Genomic DNA, 27,329 nt, shown 5'->3' with positions numbered 1-27,329 from the left:
TCCTGGCTCTTCCAAGCTTTATAATGGCAGTGGATTGCAACCAACAGTTTGAAGCTCAAAAAAGTGCATCCATAAAAGAGCATCTGTCCATCATAAAAGTGCATCTATCCATGATAAAAGAGCATCTGTCCATCATAAAAGTGCATCTATCCATGATAAAAGAGCATCTGTCCATCATAAAAGTGCATCTGTCCCTCATAGAAGAGCATCTGTCCATCATAAAAGTGCATCTGTCCATCATAGAAGAGCATCTGTCCATCATAGAAGAGCATCTGTCCATCATAAAAGTGCATCTGTCCATCATAGAAGAGCATCTGTCCATTATAAAAGTGCATCTGTCCATCATAAAAGTGCATCTATCCATCATAAAAGTGCATCTATCCATCATAAAAGTGCATCTGTCCATCATAGAAGAGCATCTGTCCATCATAAAAGTGCATCTGTCCATCATAGAAGAGCATCTGTCCATCATAAAAGTGCATCTATCCATCATAAAAGAGCATCTGTCCATCATAAAAGTGCATCTGTCCATCATAGAAGAGCATCTGTCCATCATAAAAGTGCATCTATCCATCATAGAAGAGCATCTGTCCATCATAAAAGTGCATCTGTCCATCATAGAAGAGCATCTGTCCATCATAAAAGTGCATCTGTCCATCATAGAAGAGCATCTGTCCATCATAAAAGTGCATCTATCCATCATAAAAGAGCATCTGTCCATCATAAAAGTGCATCTGTCCATCATAGAAGAGCATCTGTCCATCATAAAAGAGCATCTGTCCATCATAAAAGTGCATCCATCCTTGATAAAAGAGCATCTGTCCATCATAAAAGTGCATCTCAGCTGCTCAGGGACTCCTGAGGCAGCTGACGGGTACCGGCAGGCCAAGTGGACTGCAGCCCATGTGGTTGTGGAGGCAAAAAATTGGACCTGGGAAGAGTTCGGTGAGGCCATGGAGAAGGACTAGCGGTTGGCCTCGAAGAGATTCTGGCAAACCGTCCGGCGCCTCAGGAGAGGGAAGCAGTGCCCTACCAACGCTGTCTACAGTGGAGCAGCTGTTGACCTCAACTGGGGATGTCGTTGGACAGTGGAAGGAATACTTCGAGGATCTCCTCAATCCCGCCGTCACGTCTTCCATTGAGGAAGCAGAGGCTGAGGGCTCGGAGGTGGACTTGCCATCACCCAAGCTGAAGTCACAGAGGGAGTCAAGAAGCTCCTCGGTGGCAAGGCACCGGGGGTGGATGAGATCCGACCCGAGTACCTCAAGTCTCTGGATGTTGTGGGGCTGTCTTGGCTGACACGCCTCTGCAACATCGCGTGGTGGTCGGGGACAGTACCTTTGGGCTGGCAGACCGAGGTGGTGGTCCCTCTTTTTAAGGAGTGTGTTCCAACTACAGGGGGATCGAACTTCTCAGCCACCCTGGGAAAGTCTATGCCAGGGTACTGGAGAGGAGAATACGGCCGATAGTAGAACCTCGGATTCAGGAGGAACAGTGCGGCTTCTGTCCCGGTCGTGGAACACTGGACCAGCTCTATACCCTCTCCAGGGTGCTGGAGGGTTCATGGGAGTTTGCCCAACCAGTCCACATGTACTTTGTGGATTTGGAGAAGGCATTCGACTGTGTCCCTCGCGGCGTCCTGTGGAGGGTGCTCTGGGAGTATGGGGTCCGGGGCCCTTTTTTTTTGCTAAGAACTGTCTGGTCCCTGTACGACCGGAGCAGGAGCTTGGTTCGTATTGCCGGCAGTAAGTCAGACTTGTTCCCAGTGCATGTTGGACTCCGGCAGGGCTGCCCTTTGTCGCTGGTTCTGTTCATAATTTTTATGGACAGAATTTCTAGGTGCAGCCAGGGGCCGGAGGGTGTCAGGCTTGGGGACCACATGATTTCGTCTCTGCTTATTGCGGATGATGTTGTCATGCTGGCCCCATCAGACTTGGACTTTCAGCGTTCTCTGGGGCGGTTTGCAGCCGAGTGTGAAGCGGCTGGGATGAGAATCAGCACCTCCGAGTCAGAGGCCATGGTTCTCAGTCGGAAAAGGGTGGCTTGCCCACTTCAGGTTGGTGGAGAGTTCCTGCCTCAAGTGGAGGAGTTTAAGTATCTTGGGGTCTTGTTCACGAGTGAGGGAAGGATGGAACGGGTGATTGACAGACGGATCGGTGCAGCTTCTGCAGTAATGCGGTCGATGTACCGGTCTGTCGTGGTGAAGAAAGACCTGAGCTGCAATGTAAAGCTCTCTATCCGATACCGGTCAATCTACGTTCCTACTCTCACCTATGGTCATGAGCTGTGGGTCATGACCGAAAGGATAAGATCCCGGATACAGGCAGCCGAAATGAGCTTTCTCCGCAGGGTGGCTGGGCGATCCCTTAGAGATAGGGTGAGGAGCTCGGTCACTCGGGAGGAGCTCAGAGTAGAGCCGCTGCTCCTCCACATCGAGAGGGGCCAGCTGAGGTGGCTCGGGCATCTGTTCCAGATGCCTCCTGGACGCCTCCCCGGGAAGGTGTTCCGGAGACCCCGGGGAAGACCTAGGACACGCTGGAGGGACTATGTCTCCGGCTGGCCTGGGAACGCCTCGGTGTTCCTCCGGAAGAGCTGGGGGAAGTGTCTAGGGAGAGGGAGGTCTGGGCATCTCTGGATGGATGGATGTATTCGTCTGAGAGAAGAATGTCATATACACCTAGGATGACTTCAGGGAGAGTGAATCATGGGCTTATTCTCATTTTAAAGTGAACTAATCCTTCAAGTAAAGATCATGTTCCATGAAGATATTTTGTAAATTTCCTACCGTAAATATATAAAAAATATATGGATGCAGCAAAAGTGTGAAAATTGACCCTTGTGATCCTGGTTTTGTGGTCCAGGGTCACATATGGTCTTTGTTTATTTTCACGAGTCACGTGATCACACGTGGCCCAATCTCTAACGCTGGTGTTTGTGTGGTGAGCAGGTTACTATGGCAACCCCCTGAACAAGTACATCCGTCACTACGAGGGTCTGTCGTACGACCCGGATCAGCTTCAGGACCGGCACCAGCGGGCCAGGAGAGCGCTCACACACTCGGAGCGCGAGCTGGAGCTGCAGTTCCACGCGCACGGCAGGTGAGACACACACACACACACACACCGATTCGTACACACACACACGACAGGTGAGACACACACACACCGATTCGTACACACACACGACAGGTGAGACACACACCGATCCGTACACACACATGGCAGGTGAGACACACACACACACACACACACACACACACACACACACACACACACACACACACACAGGTGAGACACACACACACAGATGACACACACACACACACACACACAGGTGAGACACACACACACACACAGGTGAGACACACACACAGCAGGTACAGTACACGCCCCTACTTCTACAGGAACTCTACAGTACTGATGAACATCTGATGTGTGTATAAACATTTAAAGGGGTGGTTGATTATGATTTCACTTTTCTAACTTTAGTTAGTGTGTAATGTTGCTTTTTGAGCATAAACAACATCTGCAAAGTTACAGTTCAAAGCAAAGAGAGATATTTACTTTTAAAGAAATCGTTTTTTAAGGACTACAAAAACGGCTGGTAGAGACTACACCACATTCCTCCTGGGTTAGTGACATCACCAACCCTATAATGTACATAAACCCCGCCCCCGGAACACACTGCAGTCCATGTTGATCAGAGGAAGAGTTGTTGTAGTCGAGCACATTTGTGAGTCAGCTCAAACTGTAGCATCCGTCTTTACACATGCAATAGAGAGTCACTCCACATTAATTAACTCCACATCAGCAACATAAATTCATCAACTAACCACTCAGAGACGTCCTGTTGCTTCTACCTGTTGTCACTTCTTCTTGAGTCTCTCCATCTTTGTCTGACTCCGTTTAAAAATTAAAAGGCAGAACAGTTTCTGTCATTTTAGTGTGTGTCTGCGTGAGGTAATCGGAGCTGCTAACACACATGAGTTCTTGAGACCCCGCCCTCTGTGTCGGGAACAGCAGCATATTTGCATTTAAAGGGCCAGACACAAAACGGTGTGTTTTTGCTCACCCTCGAAAAGTGACAACTTTAACATGCTATATAAAAATATCTGTTTTATATTAAAGGGGACATATCATGATGATCTGAGTTTCTCCGTGTTTAAGTGCTATAATCGGGTCCCGGTGCTTCTACCAACCCAGAAAACCTGAAAAGTGAAACCCAGTAACTGTGTTCTGGTGAGCCTTTCTCTGCAAGCATGTTATAAAATAAGCCAATCAGATTTCGCTCTCCTTCTGAGGTATGAAGAGGATCTTATTATAATATTACCGGCCCTTAATCTGCACGTTTACACACACCAGCCGACATCTGGTTCCACAAGCGACAACAGAGACCAGTTCTAACGCAATGATAAAGATCCAGCAAAGCCTGAAACTGTTCTGTGGTTGAGCACAGACGAGCACTGAACACTATTGACCAGAACATGTCACCGCTGTCTTATAAAGACCTCAGGAACTGTGGACACTTGTGGAGAAGTTCAACATGATGATGAGATGATCAGTGTAACTCCACAACAACTACAGAAATGTCTCCACTAACATTCAGAAGCTCTTCCTGAGTCTCTCCGTAAGGCTGCACTCGCTACTGGTTACTCTGGGATTCTGGATGAGTGAGATTGGCCTGTTTTGTTATTGCCGGAGTTTCTGAAGCTCGTGTAAAGACTCCGCCCTCTTCTGAACGGAGGCGGAGCTAAAGCTCATTTCAATGGGATGACATTTTATCTTTAGTTGATTGCGAAAAAGACAGCCAAATATTTCTAAAAACACTTGAGAGAACTATTAAAGAATTCTCACCAAAAATCAAGTACAAACAACACAAAAACACTGTACCCTGGATGAATCCAGACATCATAAAAATCATGAAAGAACGAGACCAAGCCCTAAAACTAGCAAATAAAACTAAATCAAGTCATGACAGAGGACGTTTCACCATGTTGAGAAATAAAGTTGTAAGATCATTAAGAAAAGCAAAGGCAGATTTCTTTCTCGCTATAATTGAAAAATCCAATGGAAATACTAAAACAATATGGAATCAGCTAAGAGAAATGATGGGTGATCGTCCCAAAGAACAAAACACTCCAGTAATTAAAATAAATGAAAAAACGACAAACAATCTTCCGGTTATAGCAGAAGCATTTAATCACTATTTTATTGATTCTGTGGCTAACATAGCGAACTGTGTTACACCAGAGAACATATACACTCCGTCAATAGACAAAAGTCAATTAGTTTTTAGTTTAATTAACATCACAGAATCAGAGGTATCACAGACCATTAAATCACTCAGACCATCAAAATGTAAAGATATCTTTGATATGGATACGGTAATGCTCAAGGCACTAAGTACATCAATCATATCCCCCATCACCAAAATAATCAACTTGTCTATTTCACAAAATATCTTCCCAAGCGTGTGGAAACCAGCTGTTGTTGCTCCAATTTTCAAAAGTGGAGACCCTCATTCCATGTCAAACTACAGACCCATCAGTATATAGGCCTATGTCACACTTCCTGCTTCCGGAACGCGGAGTAGGGATTCAGAACTTCCGGTCAACAGTATTTCTCCATAAGGATTTAGATTATCAGCCATAATGTCTAAACCATCCGAGGTAGACTGACCAGGAGCTATGAGGTTGTGAAACGAATGTTTTTGCTCCTGTAGAAGCTATAAGTTCGTATGAAATCAACCCTGTTTTAAGAAAAACATGTTTTATCCGCGATCTTATGAAAAAAAACTACACTACCTACAATCCTAAGCGTAGCAGCAACGTCTGCTGATTGGTCCAACTCCCTGTTACCATAGAAACGTTTACCTTACTGACGAACAGCCCGCCGCTGTTGTTGTAGTGCACCGGGTTGCTCTGCGTCAGGACGTAGACAGCCATTCCTCAGCTTTCACGCTTTTCCACTTGAAAGTTTTCATTTACCATCCGAACCACATCGTCATATGTGACTTCAGGCAGGTTGCGGAGATATTTGGTCCAGCGGTATCTATCGGACTCCGCCATTGTAAAAAGCTAACCGGAAGAGCCGTATCCCTACTAAAAGACGTACTTCCGGTCTTCAATTTTTTCGTGATATAGGCCTATTGTCTACAGTGTCTAAGATTGCAGAGAAACTAATAGCAAAACAAATTATTAACCATCTAAATTCCACACCCTTTGGCCTCCACCCTATGCAGTTCGGCTTCAGAGCCAATCACTCCACCGAGACTGCGACTTGCTTCTGTACTGAACGCATCAGGGATCTGTTGGACCGAGGTGGGGTTGTTGGTGCGGTGTTCCTGGATCTCAGGAAGGCTTTTGACACTGTTAATTATACAATTTTGCTGGCAAAACTATGCAGTTTTAACTTTTCCTCGGATGCGCTTAAATGGATTGAGTCTTACCTCACTGACCGTCTCCAACATGTCAGAGTCCTGTCTTTTAAATCAGCCGCTCTTAGTCTGTCCACCGGTCTTCCTCAAGGATCTATTTTAGGGCCTCTATTGTTCTCACTTTTTATAAATGACCTTCCTTCCGTCTGTCCTGATGTCTGCAGATGTATGCTGATGACACTGTAGTCTATGTTCATGGTAAGAATTTCTCTCAGGTGGCTGAGAAGCTCACTAAATCCATGGATAACATTACAGCTTGGTTGAACCACTCCTGCCTGCAGCTGAATACATCAAAAACAGTAGCAATGTTTTTCACAAAGTCCCACAAAACCTTTAGTGTTGAGCCAGATATTTTCGTTTCTGGGGAAAGGCTGCAGATCGTGTCAGAATACAAATATCTGGGGGTTTTGATTGATTCAAAGTTGTCGTTTACATCGCATGTAAAAAGGGTCTGTAATCGTATCAAATTTAACCTCATGAATTTTAGACACATTCGCCATCAGATGTCCACACAGGCAGCAGAAATGTACATGCACTCTATGATCTTATCACATATCACTTCCTGTCTACCCATCTGGGGTTAGGGTTAGCCTAACCCTAACCCTAACCCATATCACTTACTGTCTACCCATCTGGTCACGCTGGTGTTACATCTCTGAAACCTCTGCAGTCACTTTACAAACGATCTGTTAAAATTCTGGATAAGAAACCAACTATTTCTCATCATTGTCCAATATTACAAAAACATAGATTACTCGGCTGGGAAAACATGGTCAAATACTCAAATCTATGTCTCCTATACAAAATGATTCATGGTTTTGTCAGATGTTTGTTTGATTGTTGGTTTGCTGTATTTCGACTGTATTTTTTTTACATAATAGGATTTCTTACTAAATGTATTGTACAATTTTTTTTATTGTTATATGTAATTTTACTCTCTTTTAGGGTGACTTTGAACATCTGTCCGGGGACTGCAGATGAAAAATAGCCTTCTGGCTAACTCTGGCATATTGGCAGAAATGTTTATTAATATGCACTGTCCCTGTAATAATAAATAAATAAATAAATTTGCATTTAAAGGGACACACACAAGACAGGGCGTTTTTGCTCACACTCAAAAAGGGGCAAATTTGACAAGCCACCCTCAACATTAGAGCTGTGTTTCTGTGTAACGTCTCTCTCCTGTGATGTGAGTCTCCATCTGGTCGTCTGGCTTTTTCTGCCACTGAAAACATTTGTAAAATTGCAGTCATGATTGAAATGTGTGTTTTCCACCTGGCAGACATTTCAACCTGCGGATGAAGCGAGACACACGGCTGTTCTCAGAAGACTTTAAACTGGAGATGACTGGAGGAGAACTGGAGTACGACACCTCACACATCTACACTGGAGAGATCTATGGTCAGCACACACACACACACACACACACACACACAAACACACCTCACACATCTACACTGGAGAGATCTATGGTCAGCACACACACACACACACACACAAACACACCTCACACATCTACACTGGAGAGATCTATGGTCAGCACACACACACACACACAAACACACCTCACACATCTACACTGGAGAGATCTACGGTCAGCACACACACACACACACCTCACACATCTACACTGGAGAGATCTATGGTCAGCACACACACACAACACACCTCACACACACCTCATACATCTACACTGGAGAGATCTATGGTCAGCACACACACACAAACACACTGACTGAGGCGTGTGTGTGTTCCTCAGGAGAGCAGGGCACGCTGACGCACGGCTCGGTTGTGGACGGGAGGTTCGAGGGCTTCATCCAGACTCACAGAGGCACGTATTACGTGGAGCCGGCCGAGAGATACTTGCAGGACAAGAACGTGCCGTTCCACTCCGTCATCTACCATGAGGACGACATCCGTGAGTCTCACACACACACACACACACACACACACACTCCCTCATCTACCATGAGGACGACATCCATGAGTCTCACACACACACACACACACACACTCCATCATCTACCATGAGGACGACATCCGTGAGTCTCACACACACACACACACACACACACACTCCCTCATCTACCATGAGGACGACATCCGTGAGTCTCTCACACACACACACTCCATCAGCTACCATGAGGACGACATCCGTGAGTCTCACACACACACACACACACACACACACTCCCTCATCTACCATGAGGACGACATCCGTGAGTCTCTCACACACACACACACACACTCCATCATCTACCATGAGGACGACATCCATGAGTCTCACACACACACACACACACACACACTCCATCATCTACCATGAGGACGACATCCGTGAGTCTCACACACACACACACACACACACACACACACACTCCATCATCTACCATGAGGACGACATCCGTGAGTCTCACACACACACACACACACACACACACACACTCCATCATCTACCATGAGGACGACATCCGTGAGTCTCACACACACACACACACACACACACTCCCTCATCTACCATGAGGACGACATCCATGAGTCTCACACACACACACACACACACACACACACACACTCCCTCATCTACCATGAGGACGACATCCATGAGTCTCACACACACACACACACTCCGTCATCTACCATGAGGATGACATCCGTGAGTCTCACACACACACACACACACACACACACACACACACTCCCTCATCTACCATGAGGACGACATCCATGAGTCTCACACACACACACACACACACACTCCGTCATCTACCACGAGGATGACATCCGTGAGTCTCACACACACACACACACACACACACACACACACACACACACTCCGTCATCTACCACGAGGATGACATCCGTGAGTCTCACACACACACACACACACACACACACTCCCTCATCTACCATGAGGACGACATCCATGAGTCTCACACACACACACACACACACTCCGTCATCTACCACGAGGATGACATCCGTGAGTCTCACACACACACACACACACACACACACACACTCCCTCATCTACCATGAGGACGACATCCATGAGTCTCACACACACACACACACACACTCCGTCATCTACCACGAGGATGACATCCGTGAGTCTCACACACACACACACACACACTGAGGCGTGTGTGTTCAGCACAGAAGTGTTAGCCTGTCTTCATCTGAATTATAGGAGAAATTGGTTCTATTTTCATCTTCTGGGTTTAAAATCTTGACGTTTCCTCATTCTAGAGCTACTGACTCATCAGTGTCTCATGAATATTCATGAGCCTGTGTGTTCTCATCCAATGAGAAGAGGCGTCTGTGATTAGCCCTGTTGATAAGTGAGCAGTCATGGATCGCAAAAGAGTGTTTATTTCTGCATGATCCATCCGTAGCGTCTGCAGCGCTGAGCTAACCCTAACCCCCCCCCAACCCTAACCCTTAAAGGAGAAGTTCACTTTTAAAATGAAAATTCTGTCATCATTTAGTCACCCTCATGTTGTTTCAAAGCTGTAAGAATTTCAGGGGGGTGGTGTGTTTCAGGGGGGTGGTGTGGCGCAATGGATAAGACACATGCCTTTGGTGTGAGAGACCCGGGTTCGAATCCACTGTGAGACACCAATGTGTCCCTGAGCAAGACACTTAACCCCTAGTTGCTCCAGAGGCGTGTGACCTCTGACATATATAGCAATTGTAAGTCGCTTTGGATAAAAGCGTCAGCTAAATGAATAAATGTAAATGTAAATTTCTTTCTTCTGCTGAACAGAAAGGAAGATATTTAGAAGAATGTCAGTAACCAGACAGTTTTTGGGTCCCATTGACTTCCATAGTAGGAAAAAAATATACTATGGAAGTCATTGGGACCCAAAAACTGTCCGGTTACTGATATTCTTCTAAATATCTTCCTTTCTGTTCAGCAGAAGAAAGAAATTCTTACAGCTTTGAAACAACATGAGGGTGACTAAATGATGACAGAATTTTCATTTTAAAAGTGAACTTCTCCTTTAACCCTAACCCAACAGCAGTGTCTTTACATGCAGGACGACACACTGCAGATGACCCTTAACCCTAACCCTAACTCTAACTCATGCAGAACGACACACTGCAGATGACCCTTAACCCTGACCCTTAACCCTAACCCAACAGCAGTGTCTTTACATGCAGGACGACACACTGCAGATGACCCTTAACCCTAACCCTAACCCTTAACCCTAACCCAACAGCAGTGTCTTTACATGCAGGACGACACACTGCAGATGACCCTTAACCCTAACCCTAACCCTAACTCTAACCCATGCAGAACGAAACACTGCGGATGACCCTTAACCCTAACCTTAACCTTAACCCAAGTGCGATTCATTTTAAAAGGTGTAAAATGTTGCATCTTTCCACCTTGAAATGTTTGAAGTGCTTGTAAAGCTTGATTCCAGCTAGTGTTTCTAATGAACATGTTTTTGGCAAGCGGAAAGTAAAGTATCCTGAACTAGTGACGTCACCAACTCAAGTCAGTAGTGTGAGAACGTTTCACAAATCAGTGTGATCTTCTTCAGTTGGGAAGGGTTGTTATAGTTAGTGCAATTTGCTGATTGATTGAATGTCCCTGTTTATAATAATAATCATAATAAATATACACTCCTGAACAAAATCCCAAGACCGGGTGAACATTACAAGCATTCGCGTTTCGTGCCGGTGGATCCGCTGGTGTAATTACTGCTTCAAGACAGGAGCAAGAGTTGAAGACTCAAACAGCGGATCTAACTGATCGACACGGCGATCCGACACGACGATCCGACACGACGATCCGACACGACGATCCGACACGACGATCCGACACGACGATCCGACAGGACATCCGACACGACGATCCGACACGACGATCCGACACGACGATCCGACAGGACATCCGACACGGCGATCCGGCACGGCGATCCGACACGACGATCCGACAGGACATCCGACACGGCGATCCGGCACGGCGATCCGACACGACGATCCGACAGGACATCCGACACGGCGATCCGGCACGGCGATCCGACACGACGATCCGACAGGACATCCGACACGGCGATCCGACACGGCGATCCGACACGGCGATCCGACACGACGATCCGACACGACGATCCGGCACGGCGATCCGACACGACGATCCGACAGGACATCCGACACGGCGATCCGGCACGGCGATCCGACACGACGATCCGACAGGACATCCGACACGGCGATCCGACACGGCGATCCGACACGACGATCCGACACGACGATCCGACACGACGATCCGACACGGCGATCCGACACGGCGATCCGGCACGGCGATCCGACACGGCGATCCGACACGACATCCGGCACGACGATCCGACACGACGATCCGGCACGGCGATCCGACACGGCGATCCGACACGACATCCGGCACCGCGATCCGACACGGCGATCCGGCACGGCGATCCGACACGACGATCCAACACGGCGATCCGGCACGGCGATCCGACACGGCGATCCGACACGACGATCCGACAGGACATCCGACACGGCGATCCGACACGACGATCCGACACGACGATCCGACACGACGATCCGACACGGCGATCCGACACGGCGATCCGACACGACGATCCGACACGGCGATCCGGCACGGCGATCCGACACGGCGATCCGACACGGCGATCCGACACGACATCCGGCACGACGATCCGACACGACGATCCGGCACGGCGATCCGGCACGGCGATCCGACACGACATCCGGCACCGCGATCCGACACGGCGATCCGGCACGGCGATCCGACACGGCGATCCAACACGGCGATCCGGCACGGCGATCCGACACGACGATCCGACACGACATCCGGCACCGCGATCCGACACGACGATCCGACACGGCGATCCGGCACGACGATCCGACACGGCGATCCGACACGGCGATCCGACACGGCGATCCGACACGGCGATCCGACACGACGATCCGGCACGGCATCCGACACGACATCCGGCACGACGATCCGACACGGCGATCCGACACGACGATCCGACACGGCGATCCGACACGACGATCCGACAGGACATCCGACACGACGATCCGACACGACGATCCGACGCGGCATCCGGCACGACGATCCGACACGACGATCCGACACGGCGATCCGGCACGACGATCCGACACGACATCCGACACGACATCCGGCACGACGATCCGACACGGCGATCCGACACGACGATCCGACACGACGATCCGACACGACGATCCACCGGCACGAATGCGAATGCTTGTAATGTTTCTCCCGCTCTTGAGATTTTGTTCAGGAGTGTGTTTGTGTTTATCTTTTGAGACCCACAAGATCCTTGTTGTTTTTTGTTCCGGACAGATACTGCTGTTTTTCAGAGTCAACCCTCAACAGCTTTTATCTAAAACCAATTTGAAAAACCTATAGTTTTTTTTTAATGTCTCTTTTAAAGTTTTTAACTTGTTTCTGGCCTTGAAAGTTGCCATGGAAACCGGCATGACGTGTAAACCTCAACCAGCCAACAGTGCTCCTGACTCTGTCCCCTAAAACAGCTTCAGTGCCGTTAACTCCTGTTGATCACACGTCTCTCTGCAATGCTTGATTCTGATTGGTCAGCGGTCACATGACCCTTAACTTGATTGGTTCTCAGCTGTGCTCATGGATGTGTTTAGTTAATGATCATGTGCTGATCTGTGTCTGTCAGATTATCCTCATAAATACGGGCCGGAGGGCGGCTGTGCGGACTCGTCAGTGTTCGAGCGGATGAAGAGGTATCAGGAGGACCCGCTGAAGGTCAGACCCTCGAGAGCTGAACTCTTTACTGACACAAACACTCTTAAGCGCTCGCATCCTCACACATTCACGGTTTTGAGTTTACACGGAGATGATCATGTTTTTCAAACATTGTCAAAACTTGGATCCTGTTTTAAAGTTTGCGTTCTCGAGCACCAAACACTGTTGTCCTGCGAATGATCGGCCGGAGCGCTTGAAAAGTTTCTGGTTTCTGTGAAAGCGTGTTAGCGGCCCCTGAGTTAATAACTAATGATCTTTGCAACTGAAGTGAATCAATCAATCTAACTTTATCCGGACAATAACTTTATTCTAGAGCTGCTGTAAAGCCTGAACAATCTCTGTTACTGTAATCTCCTGTTATCACTGCTGTGAAACAGTCTATATTGTTAAAGCGCTGTATAAATGAAGGTGAGCTGACTCTGTCTCTGCAGGAGAAGTCGTCAGCGCAGGATCAGGCGTTACTGAGGAAGAGGAGGATGACTCAGGTGGAGAAGAACACCTGCCAGCTCTTCATCCAGACTGATCACCTGTTCTACAAATACTACAAGACCAGAGAGGCCGTCATCGCTCAGGTACAGCGGGTCTGACCACAGAGATGAAGAAGAGGGTGATGATGATGATGAAGATGATGAGGGTGATGAAGATGATGAGGGTGATGAAGATGTACTGTGTGTCTCCTCAGATCTCCAGTCATGTGAAGGCCATCGACGCCATCTACCAGGGCACAGACTTCATGGGCATCCGCAACATCAGCTTCATGGTCAAGAGGATCCGGGTCAGTCACACACTCGACACACACGACAGTTCTGCACGCTCGACACACGCGACACACTCAACAACACACTCGACACACGCGACACACTCAACAACACACTCGACACACGCGACACACTCAACAACACACTCGACACACGCGACAGTTCAGCACGCTCGACACACTCGACACACTCAACAACACACTCGACACACTCAACAACACACTCGACACACGCGACACGCTCGACACACGCGACACACTCAACAACACACTCGACACACGCGACAGTTCAGCACGCTCGACACACGCGACAGTTCAGCACGCTCGACACACGCGACACACTCAACAACACACTCGACACACGCGACAGTTCAGCACGCTCGACACACGCGACACACTCGACACGCTCGACAACACACTCGACACACACGACAGTTCAACACGCTCGACACACGCGACACACTCAACAACACACTCGACACACGCGACAGTTCAGCACGCTCGACACACGCGACAGTTCAGCACGCTCGACACACGCGACACACTCGACACGCTCGACACACGCGACACACTCGACACGCTCGACAACACACTCGACACACACGACAGTTCAACACGCTCGACACACGCGACACACTCAACAACACACTCGACACACGCGACAGTTCAGCACGCTCGACACACTCGACACACTCGACACGCTCGACAACACACTCGACAACACACTCGACACACGCGACAGTTCAACACGCTCGACACACGTGACACACTCAACAACACACTCGACACGCTCGACAACACACTCGACACACACGACAGTTCAACACGCTCGACACACTCAACAACACACTCGACACGCGCGACAGTTCTGCACGCTCGACACACGTGACACACTCAACAACACACTCGACACGCTCGACAACACACTCGACACACACGACAGTTCAACACGCTCGACACACGCGACACACTCAACAACACACTCGACACACGCGACAGTTCAGCACGCTCGACACACGCGACACACTCGACACACGCGACACACTCAACAACACACTCGACACGCGCGACAGTTCAGCACGCTCGACACACGTGACACACTCGACACGCTCGACACACGCGACAGTTCAGCACGCTCGACACACGCGACACACTCAACAACACACTCGACACGCGCGACAGTTCAGCACGCTCGACACACGTGACACACTCAACAACACACTCGACACACACGACAGTTCAGCACGCTCGACACACACGACAGTTCAGCACGCTCGACACACGTGACACACTCAACAACACACTCGACACGCTCGACACACGCGACAGTTCAGCACGCTCGACACACGTGACACACTCAGCACGCTCGACACACGTGACACACTCGACACGCTCGACACACGCGACAGTTCAGCACGCTCGACACACGCGACACACTCGACACGCTCGACACACGCGACACACTCAACAACACACTCGACACGCGCGACAGTTCAGCACGCTCGACACACGTGACACACTCGACACACGCGACACACACGACAGTTCAGCACGCTCGACACACACGACAGTTCAGCACGCTCGACACACGTGACACACTCGACACACGCGACACACACGACAGTTCAGCACGCTCGACACACACGACAGTTCAGCACGCTCGACACACGTGACACACTCAACAACACACTCGACACGCTCGACACACTCAGCGCACTGGACACACGCGACACACTGGACATGCTCAACACACTGGACACACTCAACACACTGGACACACGCGACACACTGGACACGCTCAACACACTAGACACACTCAGCACACTGGACACACGCGACACACTGGACATGCTCAACACACTGGACACACGCGACACACTGGACACGCTCAACACACTAGACACACTCAGCACACTGGACACACGCGACACACTGGACATGCTCAACACACTGGACACACGCGACACACTGGACACACTCAACACACTGGACACACTCAACACACTGAACACACGCGACACACTGGACACACGTGACACACTGGACACACTCAACACACTGGACACACTCAACACACTGGACACACGCGACACACTGGACACACTCAACACACTGGACACACTCAACACACTGGACACACGCGACACACTGGACACACGCGACACACTGGACACACTCAACACACTGGACACACGCGACACACTGGACACACGCGACACACTGGACACACTCAACACACTGGACACACTCAACACACTGGACATGCTCAACACACTGGACACACGCGACACACTGGACACACGCGACACACTGGACACACGCGACACACTGGACACGCTCAACACACTAGACACACTCAGCACACTGGACACACGCGACACACTGGACATGCTCAACACACTGGACACACGCGACACACTGGACACACTCAACACACTGGACACACTCAACACACTGGACACACTCAACACACTGGACACACTCAGCACACTGGACACACTCAGCACACTGGACACACTCAACACACTGGACACACTCAACACACTGGACACACTCAACACACTGGACACACGCGACACACTCGACACGCTCAACACACTAGATGCTCAACACACACGACACGCTCAACACGCGACACACTTGACATGCTGGACACACTAGACGCTCAACACACACGACACGCTCAACACGCGACACACTTGACATGCTGGACACACTAGACGCTCAACACGCTCAACACACTAGACGCTAAACACACGACACGCCCAACACGCGACACACTCGACACGCAGGACACACTAGACGCTCAACACACTGGACACGCTCAACACACTGGACACGCGACACACTCGACACGCCCAACACGCGACACACTCGACACGCAGGACACACTAGACGCTCAACACACTGGACACGCTCAACACACTGGACACACATCAACACACTGGACACACATCAACACACTGGACACACGCGACACACTGGACATGCTCAACACACTGGACACACGCGACACACTGGACATGCTCAACACACTGGACACACTCAACACACTGGACACACTGAACACACTGGACACACGCGACACACTGGACATGCTCAACACACTGGACACACGCGACACACGTGTTAGAAGTAGTAGGAACCTGTAGTAGAAGCTGGTTCTGACTGGTTTGTTGCGCTGCTGGTCTCAGATAAACACCACCAGTGACGAGCGGGACCGGTCGAACCCGTTCCGCTTCGCTAACATCGGCGTGGAGAAGTTCCTGGAGCTGAACTCAGAGCAGAACCACGACGACTACTGCCTGGCCTACGTGTTCACGGACCGGGACTTCGACGACGGGGTTCTGGGTCTGGCCTGGGTCGGGGCTCCCGCCGGTAAACCAGCACTTCTGCAGGAGAACCCTGAGTGAGTGTGTGAGTGTGTGTGCTGATGTGTGTGTGTGTGTGTCCTCAGGGAGTTCTGGAGGCATCTGTGAGAAGAGTAAGCTGTATTCCGACGGGAAGAAGAAGTCTCTGAACACCGGGATCATCACGGTGCAGAACTACGCCTCACACGTGCCTCCCAAAGTCTCACACATCACATTCGCACACGAGGTGGGACACAACTTCGGCTCGCCGGTGAGTGGATGCACACACGTGACCGACACACGCCTGACTGGATACATGTGGCTCGTGATCTGACAGCGTGACTACAACATTAGTGTTGTGGACAAACGTAAAATGTTGATAACTAACGTCTCAGTTTTAGTGATGATGATGATGGTGAATATTAGGGCTGCACAATTAATCGAATTACGGATGCCACGATTACGTAATCGTTCAAAGCCGCAATAAAAATTGTTTTCTTGCATTACACGTACACGTGTTTAAGAACAGTGTTTAAGAGGTGTGTTTAGAGCATGTCACGTTGTGAGAGACGAATCACGACTGCTTCAGAGAACCAGCACAACAGGAACTAGCAGAGGCGTAAGTGTGCGCTGAAAGAGTTGAGTTTGAGTCTCTAACCTCAGAGAAACTGACTCTCCTGTCAGCCGTTATACTGCGCTAGTAGCGAAACTCTTCAACTGCACATGCTAATGTGGCGGCGCGCTGTTTAATGCTCCACTGTTTATAAAGCGCAAAAGAAACTACGAAGATGAAACGTTGTTACGTTGTAAATTAGTAAGTCAGGAAATAACAGTAAAATACCAGTAAATCCCGTTACTGGCACACGGCGTACTTCGCTGAGAGGGATTAGCATGCAGGGATAATCTTCATTATTCATCAGGAGCAGTTTCCATGTTTCATTAAAAGTTCTAGTATTGTGTATTCATTGTTGTTCCCATAACCAATAAAAAGAAAAATCAATCATTTATAAATCCTTATAAAAGTGGGTGGGGCTTGTTGACCATGGGGAAATGTGGGTCCCATGGCCTAACGAGTTGAGAACCTCTGGTATAAAGCCATTCAAAACATCATTTAATGTAAATTGTGATTATCGCAATTAATAAACGCAATTACAAATTCAAGGGAATAATCGACAATTATGATATTTGTCATAATCGTGCATCCCTAGTGATGATGATGATGATGATGATGATCTTCTTCCCTCAGCATGACTCCGGGTCGGAGTGCACTCCGGGCGAGTCCAAGAGCCAGGATAAGAAGGAGCGGGGGAACTACATCATGTACGCCCGCGCCACATCCGGAGACAAGCTGAACAACAACAAGTTCTCCGTGTGCAGCATCAAGAACATCAGCCAGGTGCTGGAGAAGAAGAGGGGCAGCTGCTTCGTGGGTGAGCCAATCAGAGCCACTGATGGAACGAGTCCTGCAGGTCTGAGCGCAGCTGATGTGTCCGTGTGTCCGTGTGTGTGTGTGTGTGTGTGTGGCAGAGTCCGGGCAGCCGATCTGTGGGAACGGGCTGGTGGAGCCGGGTGAGGAGTGTGACTGTGGATACAGTGATCAGTGTAAAGACGACTGCTGCTACGATGCTAATCAACCCGACAACAGGAAGTGCAAACTCAAACCCAACAAAGTCTGCAGGTACAAACACTGGGCCGAGTCACATTTCCCCTCAGTCCCTTTACTGTGATTCTCCAGACAGTTTCTCGTTACTCTCAGTGATTCTCATTCATAATGTCATGAGTGTAAAATAACAAATAACACCGTCCTGTTCTTCACACTGTACAGAGCAAAGTGTGCTTTACATCACAACGGTCACAGTGCAGAAATGTTCATCCTTGAGGCTTATATTCAGTTTCCAGTAACACTTTACAGTAAGGTTCCATTAGTCCATGGACTAACAGTGAGCAATAGTGACTGCTGCTTTCCTGAAGCTTCGAACCCTTTAGTGAATCAATGGTTTTGAATCAGTGATTCGTATCAAACTGGCAAAGTCATGTGATTTATGTAAACAAGGCTTCAAAATAGTTTTTAACTTATCTCAGATCAGTTTTACTAATTTGTAGATATTTTAAATGACTCATTTGGGTAATGAAAAGTAGGAGGAGTTGGTTCCTTGCTTGAGGATTTTATCTTTAGGATCTTGGTCTTATCTCTGAGATGAGATAGATACATCTGTCTACATCTGTCTTCTCTTGCATCTGCTGTTTGTTGTGGGAGAGAAGTGCAAGGTCATCAGCAAAGTCCTCAAGCTGGGTCCACGAGGTCGCTCTTGTGACTTCCTTCATAACCCGACTGGGCATCCTTGTCTCACACCATTGTTCACCTGGAAGATGTTAGTGAGCTGCCCTGCATGGATGACTCAAGACATTCCATCATAAGATTTTCTTATCAGGTTGACCAACTTAACTGGGATGCCGTAGATTCAAAGGATCTTCCAAAGGGTCTCTCGATCCAAGCTGTCAAATGTCTTCTCATAGTCGACAAAGTTGATAAACAGGGGAATTCCACAATTCCAGCAGAGTGTCTGTGCGTGATCTATTCTGCCGGAAGCCTGTGTAAAACTGCCGAAAGCTGTGTGTCAGCAATGTCTTTCATTCTCTCCAGGAGGATCAGATTGAAAACCTTCCCTAGTACAGACAGAGACAGCTGCTGACAATTGCTGAGGTCACCTTTTTTAGTAATCTTTATCAGGTATCCCTCTTTCCAGTTTGTCGGAATCCCCTCTTCTTCCCAGATCATCTCAAAGAGAGGATACAGCATCTCCACTGATGCATCCAAGTCTGCTTTCAGGGCCTCTGCTGGAATGTCATCAGGTCCAGCCCCAGGTCCGCATTCTTCAACCAATCTATTTTGAGCCTGGGCTTTTGCGGCTCTAGTCCTACTGCTATTGACTGCTGCTTTCTTCTTCTTCCTATCCTCCATCTTGTCAAGGTCTCCACTGAAATCCACTCTTTATGGCATACTGATCTGAGTGCCTCTTTTACTGGAAGAAGTATTTTGTCTTCTTCCTCGTGCAGTCCTGTACTTCAGACCTGTTCCTAAGCATCAGTCCGAACTCTGCTCTAGTTTTGGGGTCCTTCAGAAGATTGATGTTATATTTCACTCTTTTATCAGCCATGGCTGTCCAGTTCTTCAATTTCAGCTTCATTCTGGCCACCACCAGGTGATGGTCGGACACCACATCTGCTCCTCTTCTAACTCTAACATCCTTCAGGGATCTCCTAAACTCTGTGCTTATACAGATGTGATCTATCTGATTCTCTGTCTTGCTGTTTGGAGATACCCAGGTGCTCTTGTGGATCCGTTTGTGGGGAAAGATGTTCCTTCAATTACCAGGTTGTTGATTGCACACACGTCTGCAAATCTCTCTCCATTCTCATCCATATTTCCCAGTCCGTGAGTCCCCATGACCTGCTCATATCCCGTGTTATCGGATCCAATCTTGGCATTGAAGTCACCCAAAATGATAGTGATGTCTCGGTCTGGGAATGTTCCCAGGATCTTCTGCAGTCTTCTGTAGAACTGGTCTTTATCCTGCTCTTCACTATCATTGCTCGGAGTGTAGTTTACGTTAATTTTCTTTGTCTTTCTCCCGAATGATGCTGTAATTGTTCTTGAGCCATGCGTCTGCCAACCAGTCAGTGACCTGTGTGCCTGGACAGCATGAAGCCCTCTCCCTGTGTGTGGAGTGCATCGCTGTGTGCCCAGAGTCCAGTAGCAGCTCCCCTGTCCTCAGGCGCCTCTGCCCCGACTGGGTCCATCTTGCTTCACCTATGGGTTAGCCTAGCAGGGTCAGGTTGTTGTTCCTCATCTCTGCTGCAACCTGTGAGGTCTTGCCTGGCTCGTACACTCCACGTACCGATATTTATACTCCTGTTCGAAAGAAGGGAAGTCGGCTTGGTGGCTTCCTTACGTCTTTCCCCACCTTACGTTAAGCGTCTTCAAATTGAAGAACCTTCCTCGTCCAGGACAAAGATCTCTGTTTTATCTGTTGACGTTTCTGTAGCAAGCCTGTTTTCAAGGTGTGGGGTTGCTAGCCTCTTGCCCAACTCTCCTCCTTTATCCTGACTTGAGACGGGCAGATCTCAGAGACCCGACTGGTGGAGTTACACAGCATTTCACCACAGAAATAATTATGGAGATCAGAGATATTGGTTTCAGATTGAACTGTTTTAAAAATCATACCTGTTTTTATCTCATAATCCAACAGTGTACAAAACAATAGCCACTGCGTTTGTATGAAACGAGAGAGAGCGAGTCCACGATACTGGATGGCATAATTAAATAACTGTACACAAAATATTGATTCGACTGAGTTTTAATACTTTATTAGCTCACTAGACGCAAAACTTCCAGAAAGACAAACCGTTCCTAGCGCTGCTGACTTCAGGGACCCGGATGAGCCTGTGCTTCTGTTCTCAGCGGTGGTTATCTGGGAATAGGGTTAGGTGTAATAACTAATGTTAACCAATAGGACCTTATCGTAAAGTGTTACCCTTTTTTTTTTTTTTTTGTCAGCCTACATGAACTTCTGCAGCATGATCTGATTGGATTGATAAAGGTTATTGTTTCCTACTCGCATGCCCTTGAGTCAACTCAGAAAAGAACAGTGTTTCTTTAGTTTCAGGTGTTGGTTCCCTGTTCTCTCAGTCATGAATGTTGTGCGATATATCATGAGTCATGTGTGTGTGTTCTGCTGTCAGCCCGAGTCAGGGCCCATGCTGCACGGGCGAGTGCGGTTATAAGAGCCGGAACGAGAAGTGTCGAGAGGAGTCCGAGTGCGCTCACCAGGGCATGTGCAGCGGAGCCTCGGCCCAGTGTCCCACATCAGAGCCCAAGGCCAACTTCACCGCCTGCCACGGGGACACACAGGTGTGCCTCAACGGGGTGAGTGTGAGAGACGCGCACACACACACACACACACACACACATCAGAGCCCAAGGCCAACTTCACAGCCTGCCACGGGGACACACAGGTGTGCCTCAATGGGGTGAGTGTGAGAGACGCACACACACACACACACACACACACACACTCACTCTCTCTCTCTCACACACACACACACACACACACACCAGAGCCCAAGGCCAACTTCACCGCCTGCCACGGGGACACACAGGTGTGCCTCAATGGGGTGAGTGACACACACACACACACACACACACACACACACACACACACATCAGAGCCCAAGGCCAACTTCACTGCCTGCCATGGGGACACACAGGTGTGCCTCAACGGGGTGAGTGAGAGACACACTCACACACTCACACACACACACACACACACACACACACACACACACACACTCTCTCACACATATACACACACACACACACACACAAGCACACATGCGCATGTGTTCACACCAGTCATGTCTGAGCCTCTCTCTCTCTCTCTCTCTCTCTGTGTGTGTGTGTGTGTGTGTGTAGGGCTGCTCGGGCTCCATCTGTGAGAAGTATGGTCTGGAGGTGTGCACCTGTGCTAGTGTGGACGGCACTGACGAGACCGAGCTCTGCCACGTCTGCTGCATGGAGAAAAGTCAGTGTTACACACTACAACATATTAGTGTTACAGTTTGCAGTTATTCATCTCCGAGTCACTTTATTTACATCAATGTAGAAACACTGACACAATGATGAACAAGTAACAATAATATTCGTAACCTAATTAAGTAAACATAATTTATTCATTTATCTCTGAAAAGAAACCTCATTGCTTAAAGGGAACCTATTATGCAAAATTCACTTTTGCATGCTATTTGGACATAAATGTGTGTTGGCAGTGTGTGTACACAACCACCCAATAGTGATAAAAATCCACTCACTCCTTTTTTATTAATCCCCATAAATCATCATGACTGTCTCCCAACGACCTGTTTTCAGAATGCGGCTTTAGTGACGTCACTACAGCACAGGCCCCGCCCACGAGTGTTGACAGACACTGCCGTTTTAACATAGCCCCGCCCTGATCGAGTTCACAGCTGCTGCACTGACCAGAATGTCTCGCAAGCGTTGTAGGTGTTGTGTGGCTGGATGTATTAATCCACATAGCTCTCTCTCTATTTACTCCCGAAATCTGAGGCAGCCGCTGAAGACGAGGTGGAATTATTTTGTTTTCAAAGAAAATGCTCCCTCAACTCTACCGGAACTCGTTTATGTACTTACGCACTTCTTATACTGTGTTTACTCAGCTCTTACGGTGATTTTCTGGAGTAAAACTGACGCTTCATCTTTTGTGTGATGTACAGTAAACTTTATTAAACTCATCAGTATATGTTTGATCATCATTCGGACCTGGTCTGAAACAGCAGACTTGTAGGCTATTAATAGTGGATACACACAAGCAGATGACAAATACGTTATAACCGTAATTAAACTAAACTATACCTGTTCCATCTCTATACAGCACTCTGACTCTGTAGGCATTATTGTCCGACTCCGGGTCGAAATGAACACCGTTACTGAGAGTTTCTGATATTATCATCATTCCCTGAGATGAGATTGTCCTGAGAGACTGAGCACGACCTCATGAAGCTCCGCCCCCTGTGCCGGCAGCAGCAGCTCATTTGCATTTAAAGGGCACACACTAAAACAGCGCGTTTTTCTGAGCACCAAAAAGTGACAATTAAAACATGCTGTAAAAAATGATTTGTTGGGTATTTTGAGCTAAAACTTCACACACACACTCTGGGGACATCAGAGACTTATTTTACATCTTGTGAAAAGGGGCATAATAGGTCCCCTTTAACTGACAACGACATCACTTCCTGTTGGCCACCATAACTTCTGTTGGGTGCAATTCACAACCTCACCACTAGATGCCGCTCAAATGTACACACTTCACCTTTAACACAAGGCATAATTTAATAATATATTATGATGTCATGAATAACAGTAGTGTATTACAGAGGCCGTCTCTGATCATGTGCTGTAAAACAAACGTCATTTTGAGTAAATCATGCTGGCAAGTTCACATCTCTGCAGTATTATCCATAAATGTGTGCATTGATTTTTAACCAAGTTCATTTTTGTTTTCGGCACACATACATGAGAATATTTGGGGAATATACACTGCCTTTTTAATGCAATTATTAAATGAGACGCAAGATGGCGCCAGTTGTGTTTGTATGAAACGAGATTGTGTAAAATTATCTGATTTCTAAATGCCACATTTGACCAATCAGAATCACATCATAAACGCCACTAATGATCATGCTTAATCTAAAGATGATGTTATTCCTGTTCATAACAGACCTGTGGGTCAATCAGTAAATATTCTGTCAAGTGAAATACAATCCTACACTGAATATTCAGTTTCTTTCAAATCATAATTTATGTTTATTAATTTTAAATGTCCATTTAATTATTCTTGGTTTATTTAATGTTTTAATGTCAGTTGGTGTTTAACAAACAGTAATGCTTTATTTTACAGTGACCCTGTTACACATTTGACATCATCTTAATAACAGTAAATTATGCATAATTACAATCAAACCAAACCATAAATAAAAGTACAGTTGTGTCTGTATAACAAGGGCATTTCAAATAAAGTGTAACCAAAAACTAAAATATCTAGAACAACAGTAAACTTTATCTTTCGTTGTGCTTCAGCGTTATACAGTTTTACTGAGATGCATTACATCAGACCTGCAGCCTTCTCTGTGACCTGGCTCGTTCCGGGATAAACCCTCCCAGAATCCACTCTACTACACTGACTGAGACCCTGACCGTGTGTGTGTGTGTGTTACAGTGAACCCCAGCACCTGCAGCAGCACTGGCTCAGAGCGTCTCGCACGCTTCTTCAATAAGAAGGTCACGACCCTTCAGGCCGGCTCGCCCTGCAACGACTTCAAGGGTTACTGTGACGTGTTCATGAAGTGCCGTCTGGTGGACGCCGACGGTCCCCTGGCCCGCCTGAAGAAGGCCATCTTCAACCCCGAGCTGTACGAGAACATCGCAGAGTGGATAGTGGCAAGTGTTTCTGTGTGTGTGTGTGTGTGTGTGTGTGTTTCATCTTCAACCCCGAGCTGTACGAGAACATCGCAGAGTGGATAGTGGCAAGTGTTTCTGTGTGTGTGTGTGTGTGTGCGTGTGTGTGTGTGTGTGTGCGTGTGTGTGTGTGTGTGTGTGCGTGTGTGTGTTTCATCTTCAACCCCGAGCTGTACAAGAACATCGCAGAGTGGATAGTGGCAAATGTTTGTGTGTGTGTGTGTGTGTGTGTGTGTGTGTGTGTTTCATCTTCAACCCCGAGCTGTACGAGAACATCGCAGAGTGGATAGTGGCAAGTGTTTCTGAGTGTGTGTGTGTGCGTTTCATCTTCAACCCCGAGCTGTACGAGAACATCGCAGAGTGGATAGTGGCAAGTGTTTCTGAGTGTGTGTGTGTGTGTTTCTGTGTGCTGAACGAGTGCATTACTGTGTGTGTGTGTTGACGAGTGTGTTGTGTGCGCAGGCTCACTGGTGGGCGGTGTTACTGATGGGAATCGCTCTGATTATGCTGATGGCAGGATTCATCAAGATCTGCAGTGTCCACACTCCCAGCAGCAACCCCAAACTGCCTCCGCCCAAACCCCTGCCAGGTGACAGGCTCTCAGTGCACGTCCATACACACACACACATCACGTGTCCATACACACACACATCACGTGTCCATACACACAGACGTCACGTGTCCATACGCACATATCCTGTATTGCCAAAAGTATTGGGACACCCCTCCAAATCATTGAGTTCAGGAGTTCAGTCACGTCCATGGCCACAGGTGTATGAATCAAGTACTGGACATGCAGACGCTTCTACACACCTCTGTGAAAGACTGAGTCGCTCTCAGGAGCTCAGTGAACTCAAGCGTGGGACCGGGATCAGTTCCTCCTGTGCAATAAGTCCAGTCATGAAACTTCCTCACTACTCAATATTCCACGGTCCATGGGATGTCATTAATGTGCATGTAAAGGCAGACGTCCCACAACTATTGGCAATATAGTGTATATCACGTTTGGATATGAGGATGTGCACTCGCTCTCTCCACACGCCGCACCGTGTGCATCTCAACCTAACTTTAAGGAACAGTCTCTGCATGTGCCGTGAGTTTAACGGAGATTTGGGAACCAACTGGCGTATTTTCACATTTGCATCTTTCCAGTATTTTTGTTGACGGATTAAACGAGACGGGTTTGTAAACCTGTTGCCACAGGAACTTAGACTGCCGTTTTCCACTAACATCAATGCTCAAGGATTTATCGCTTACAAAGTGAAAGTTATAAATATTACGTTTTACCATTGCAAAGTAAATTAATACCTGAGAAATATGCATTATTTTATTGTCCTGTTGTATTACAGCAGTAATATATGTTTGTCTTAGAAGAAATAATAATTAATATTTTTATTCTAAAAGTATTCATGTTTTAATTTATATTAAATATAATGACAATAATAATAATAACGGTAACACTTTACAATAAGGTCTCAAATCTTAACATTAGAAAAAAAAAACTATTTTTAGAGCATTTATTAACCTTTGTTAATTTTAGTTAATAAAAATGTTCATGTTCACTCACAGTGCATTAAATAATATCAACAGATACTTCTTCGCTTAATAATGTGTAAATAAATGTTGAGATTGACATGAACTAAGATTAATAAATGCTGTAAAGTATTGTCCAGTGTGAGTTCAACTAATGTTAACTAATGAAACCTAAGTGTTACCATAATAATAATAATAATAATATTTTAATGTTTATTATTTGAATATAATGTGATTAATGATTGTTATTATAATCCCAATCAGAGCTATGAATCTCATAAGAGTTTCTGTTAATAAGAAAATACATGAACTTGATGGTCAAAAGTTACTTTTTCAGATGTTGTGCTCCTTATGTTGTGGCAGTTTTTCCCTGTGGAATATCAATATTTTTCCCTGTATTGTAAGTACAGTTGCAGAATTGAGTGTAACGTC

At 47.5% G+C, this 27,329-nt stretch overlaps 1 protein-coding gene across 3 annotated transcripts in view; it reads left to right on the top strand.

Moving 5' to 3' along the window:
• adam10b (ADAM metallopeptidase domain 10b) overlaps window positions 1-27,329 on the top strand; it is a 41,768-nt gene that overhangs the window by 11,855 nt on the left and 2,584 nt on the right. The window contains exons 2-15 of one of the 3 annotated variants that reach the window (XM_084397398.1): window positions 2,948-3,098; window positions 7,718-7,836; window positions 8,195-8,353; window positions 13,137-13,225; window positions 13,657-13,797; window positions 13,908-14,000; window positions 17,177-17,360; window positions 17,440-17,603; window positions 18,579-18,762; window positions 18,860-19,010; window positions 22,076-22,259; window positions 22,806-22,914; window positions 25,126-25,346; window positions 25,827-25,953. In XM_084397398.1, the coding sequence (XP_084253524.1) occupies window positions 2,948-3,098; window positions 7,718-7,836; window positions 8,195-8,353; window positions 13,137-13,225; window positions 13,657-13,797; window positions 13,908-14,000; window positions 17,177-17,360; window positions 17,440-17,603; window positions 18,579-18,762; window positions 18,860-19,010; window positions 22,076-22,259; window positions 22,806-22,914; window positions 25,126-25,346; window positions 25,827-25,953 (2,076 nt within the window). Of the gene's footprint in view, window positions 1-2,947; window positions 3,099-7,717; window positions 7,837-8,194; window positions 8,354-8,702; window positions 8,909-9,245; window positions 9,488-13,136; window positions 13,226-13,656; window positions 13,798-13,907; window positions 14,001-17,176; window positions 17,361-17,439; window positions 17,604-18,578; window positions 18,763-18,859; window positions 19,011-22,075; window positions 22,260-22,805; window positions 22,915-25,125; window positions 25,347-25,826; window positions 25,954-27,329 lie in introns of those variants that run through there. The other 2 variants (XM_084397399.1, XM_084397400.1) reach the window with 2 other exon arrangements.

The sequence above is a fragment of the Rutilus rutilus genome (assembly GCF_951802725.1).
Source record: "Rutilus rutilus genome assembly, chromosome: 23".
Lineage (NCBI taxonomy): Eukaryota > Metazoa > Chordata > Actinopteri > Cypriniformes > Leuciscidae > Rutilus > Rutilus rutilus.
The sequence above is the reverse complement of the archived record's forward strand: the minus strand, read 5'-3'. Positions and strand labels throughout refer to the sequence as shown.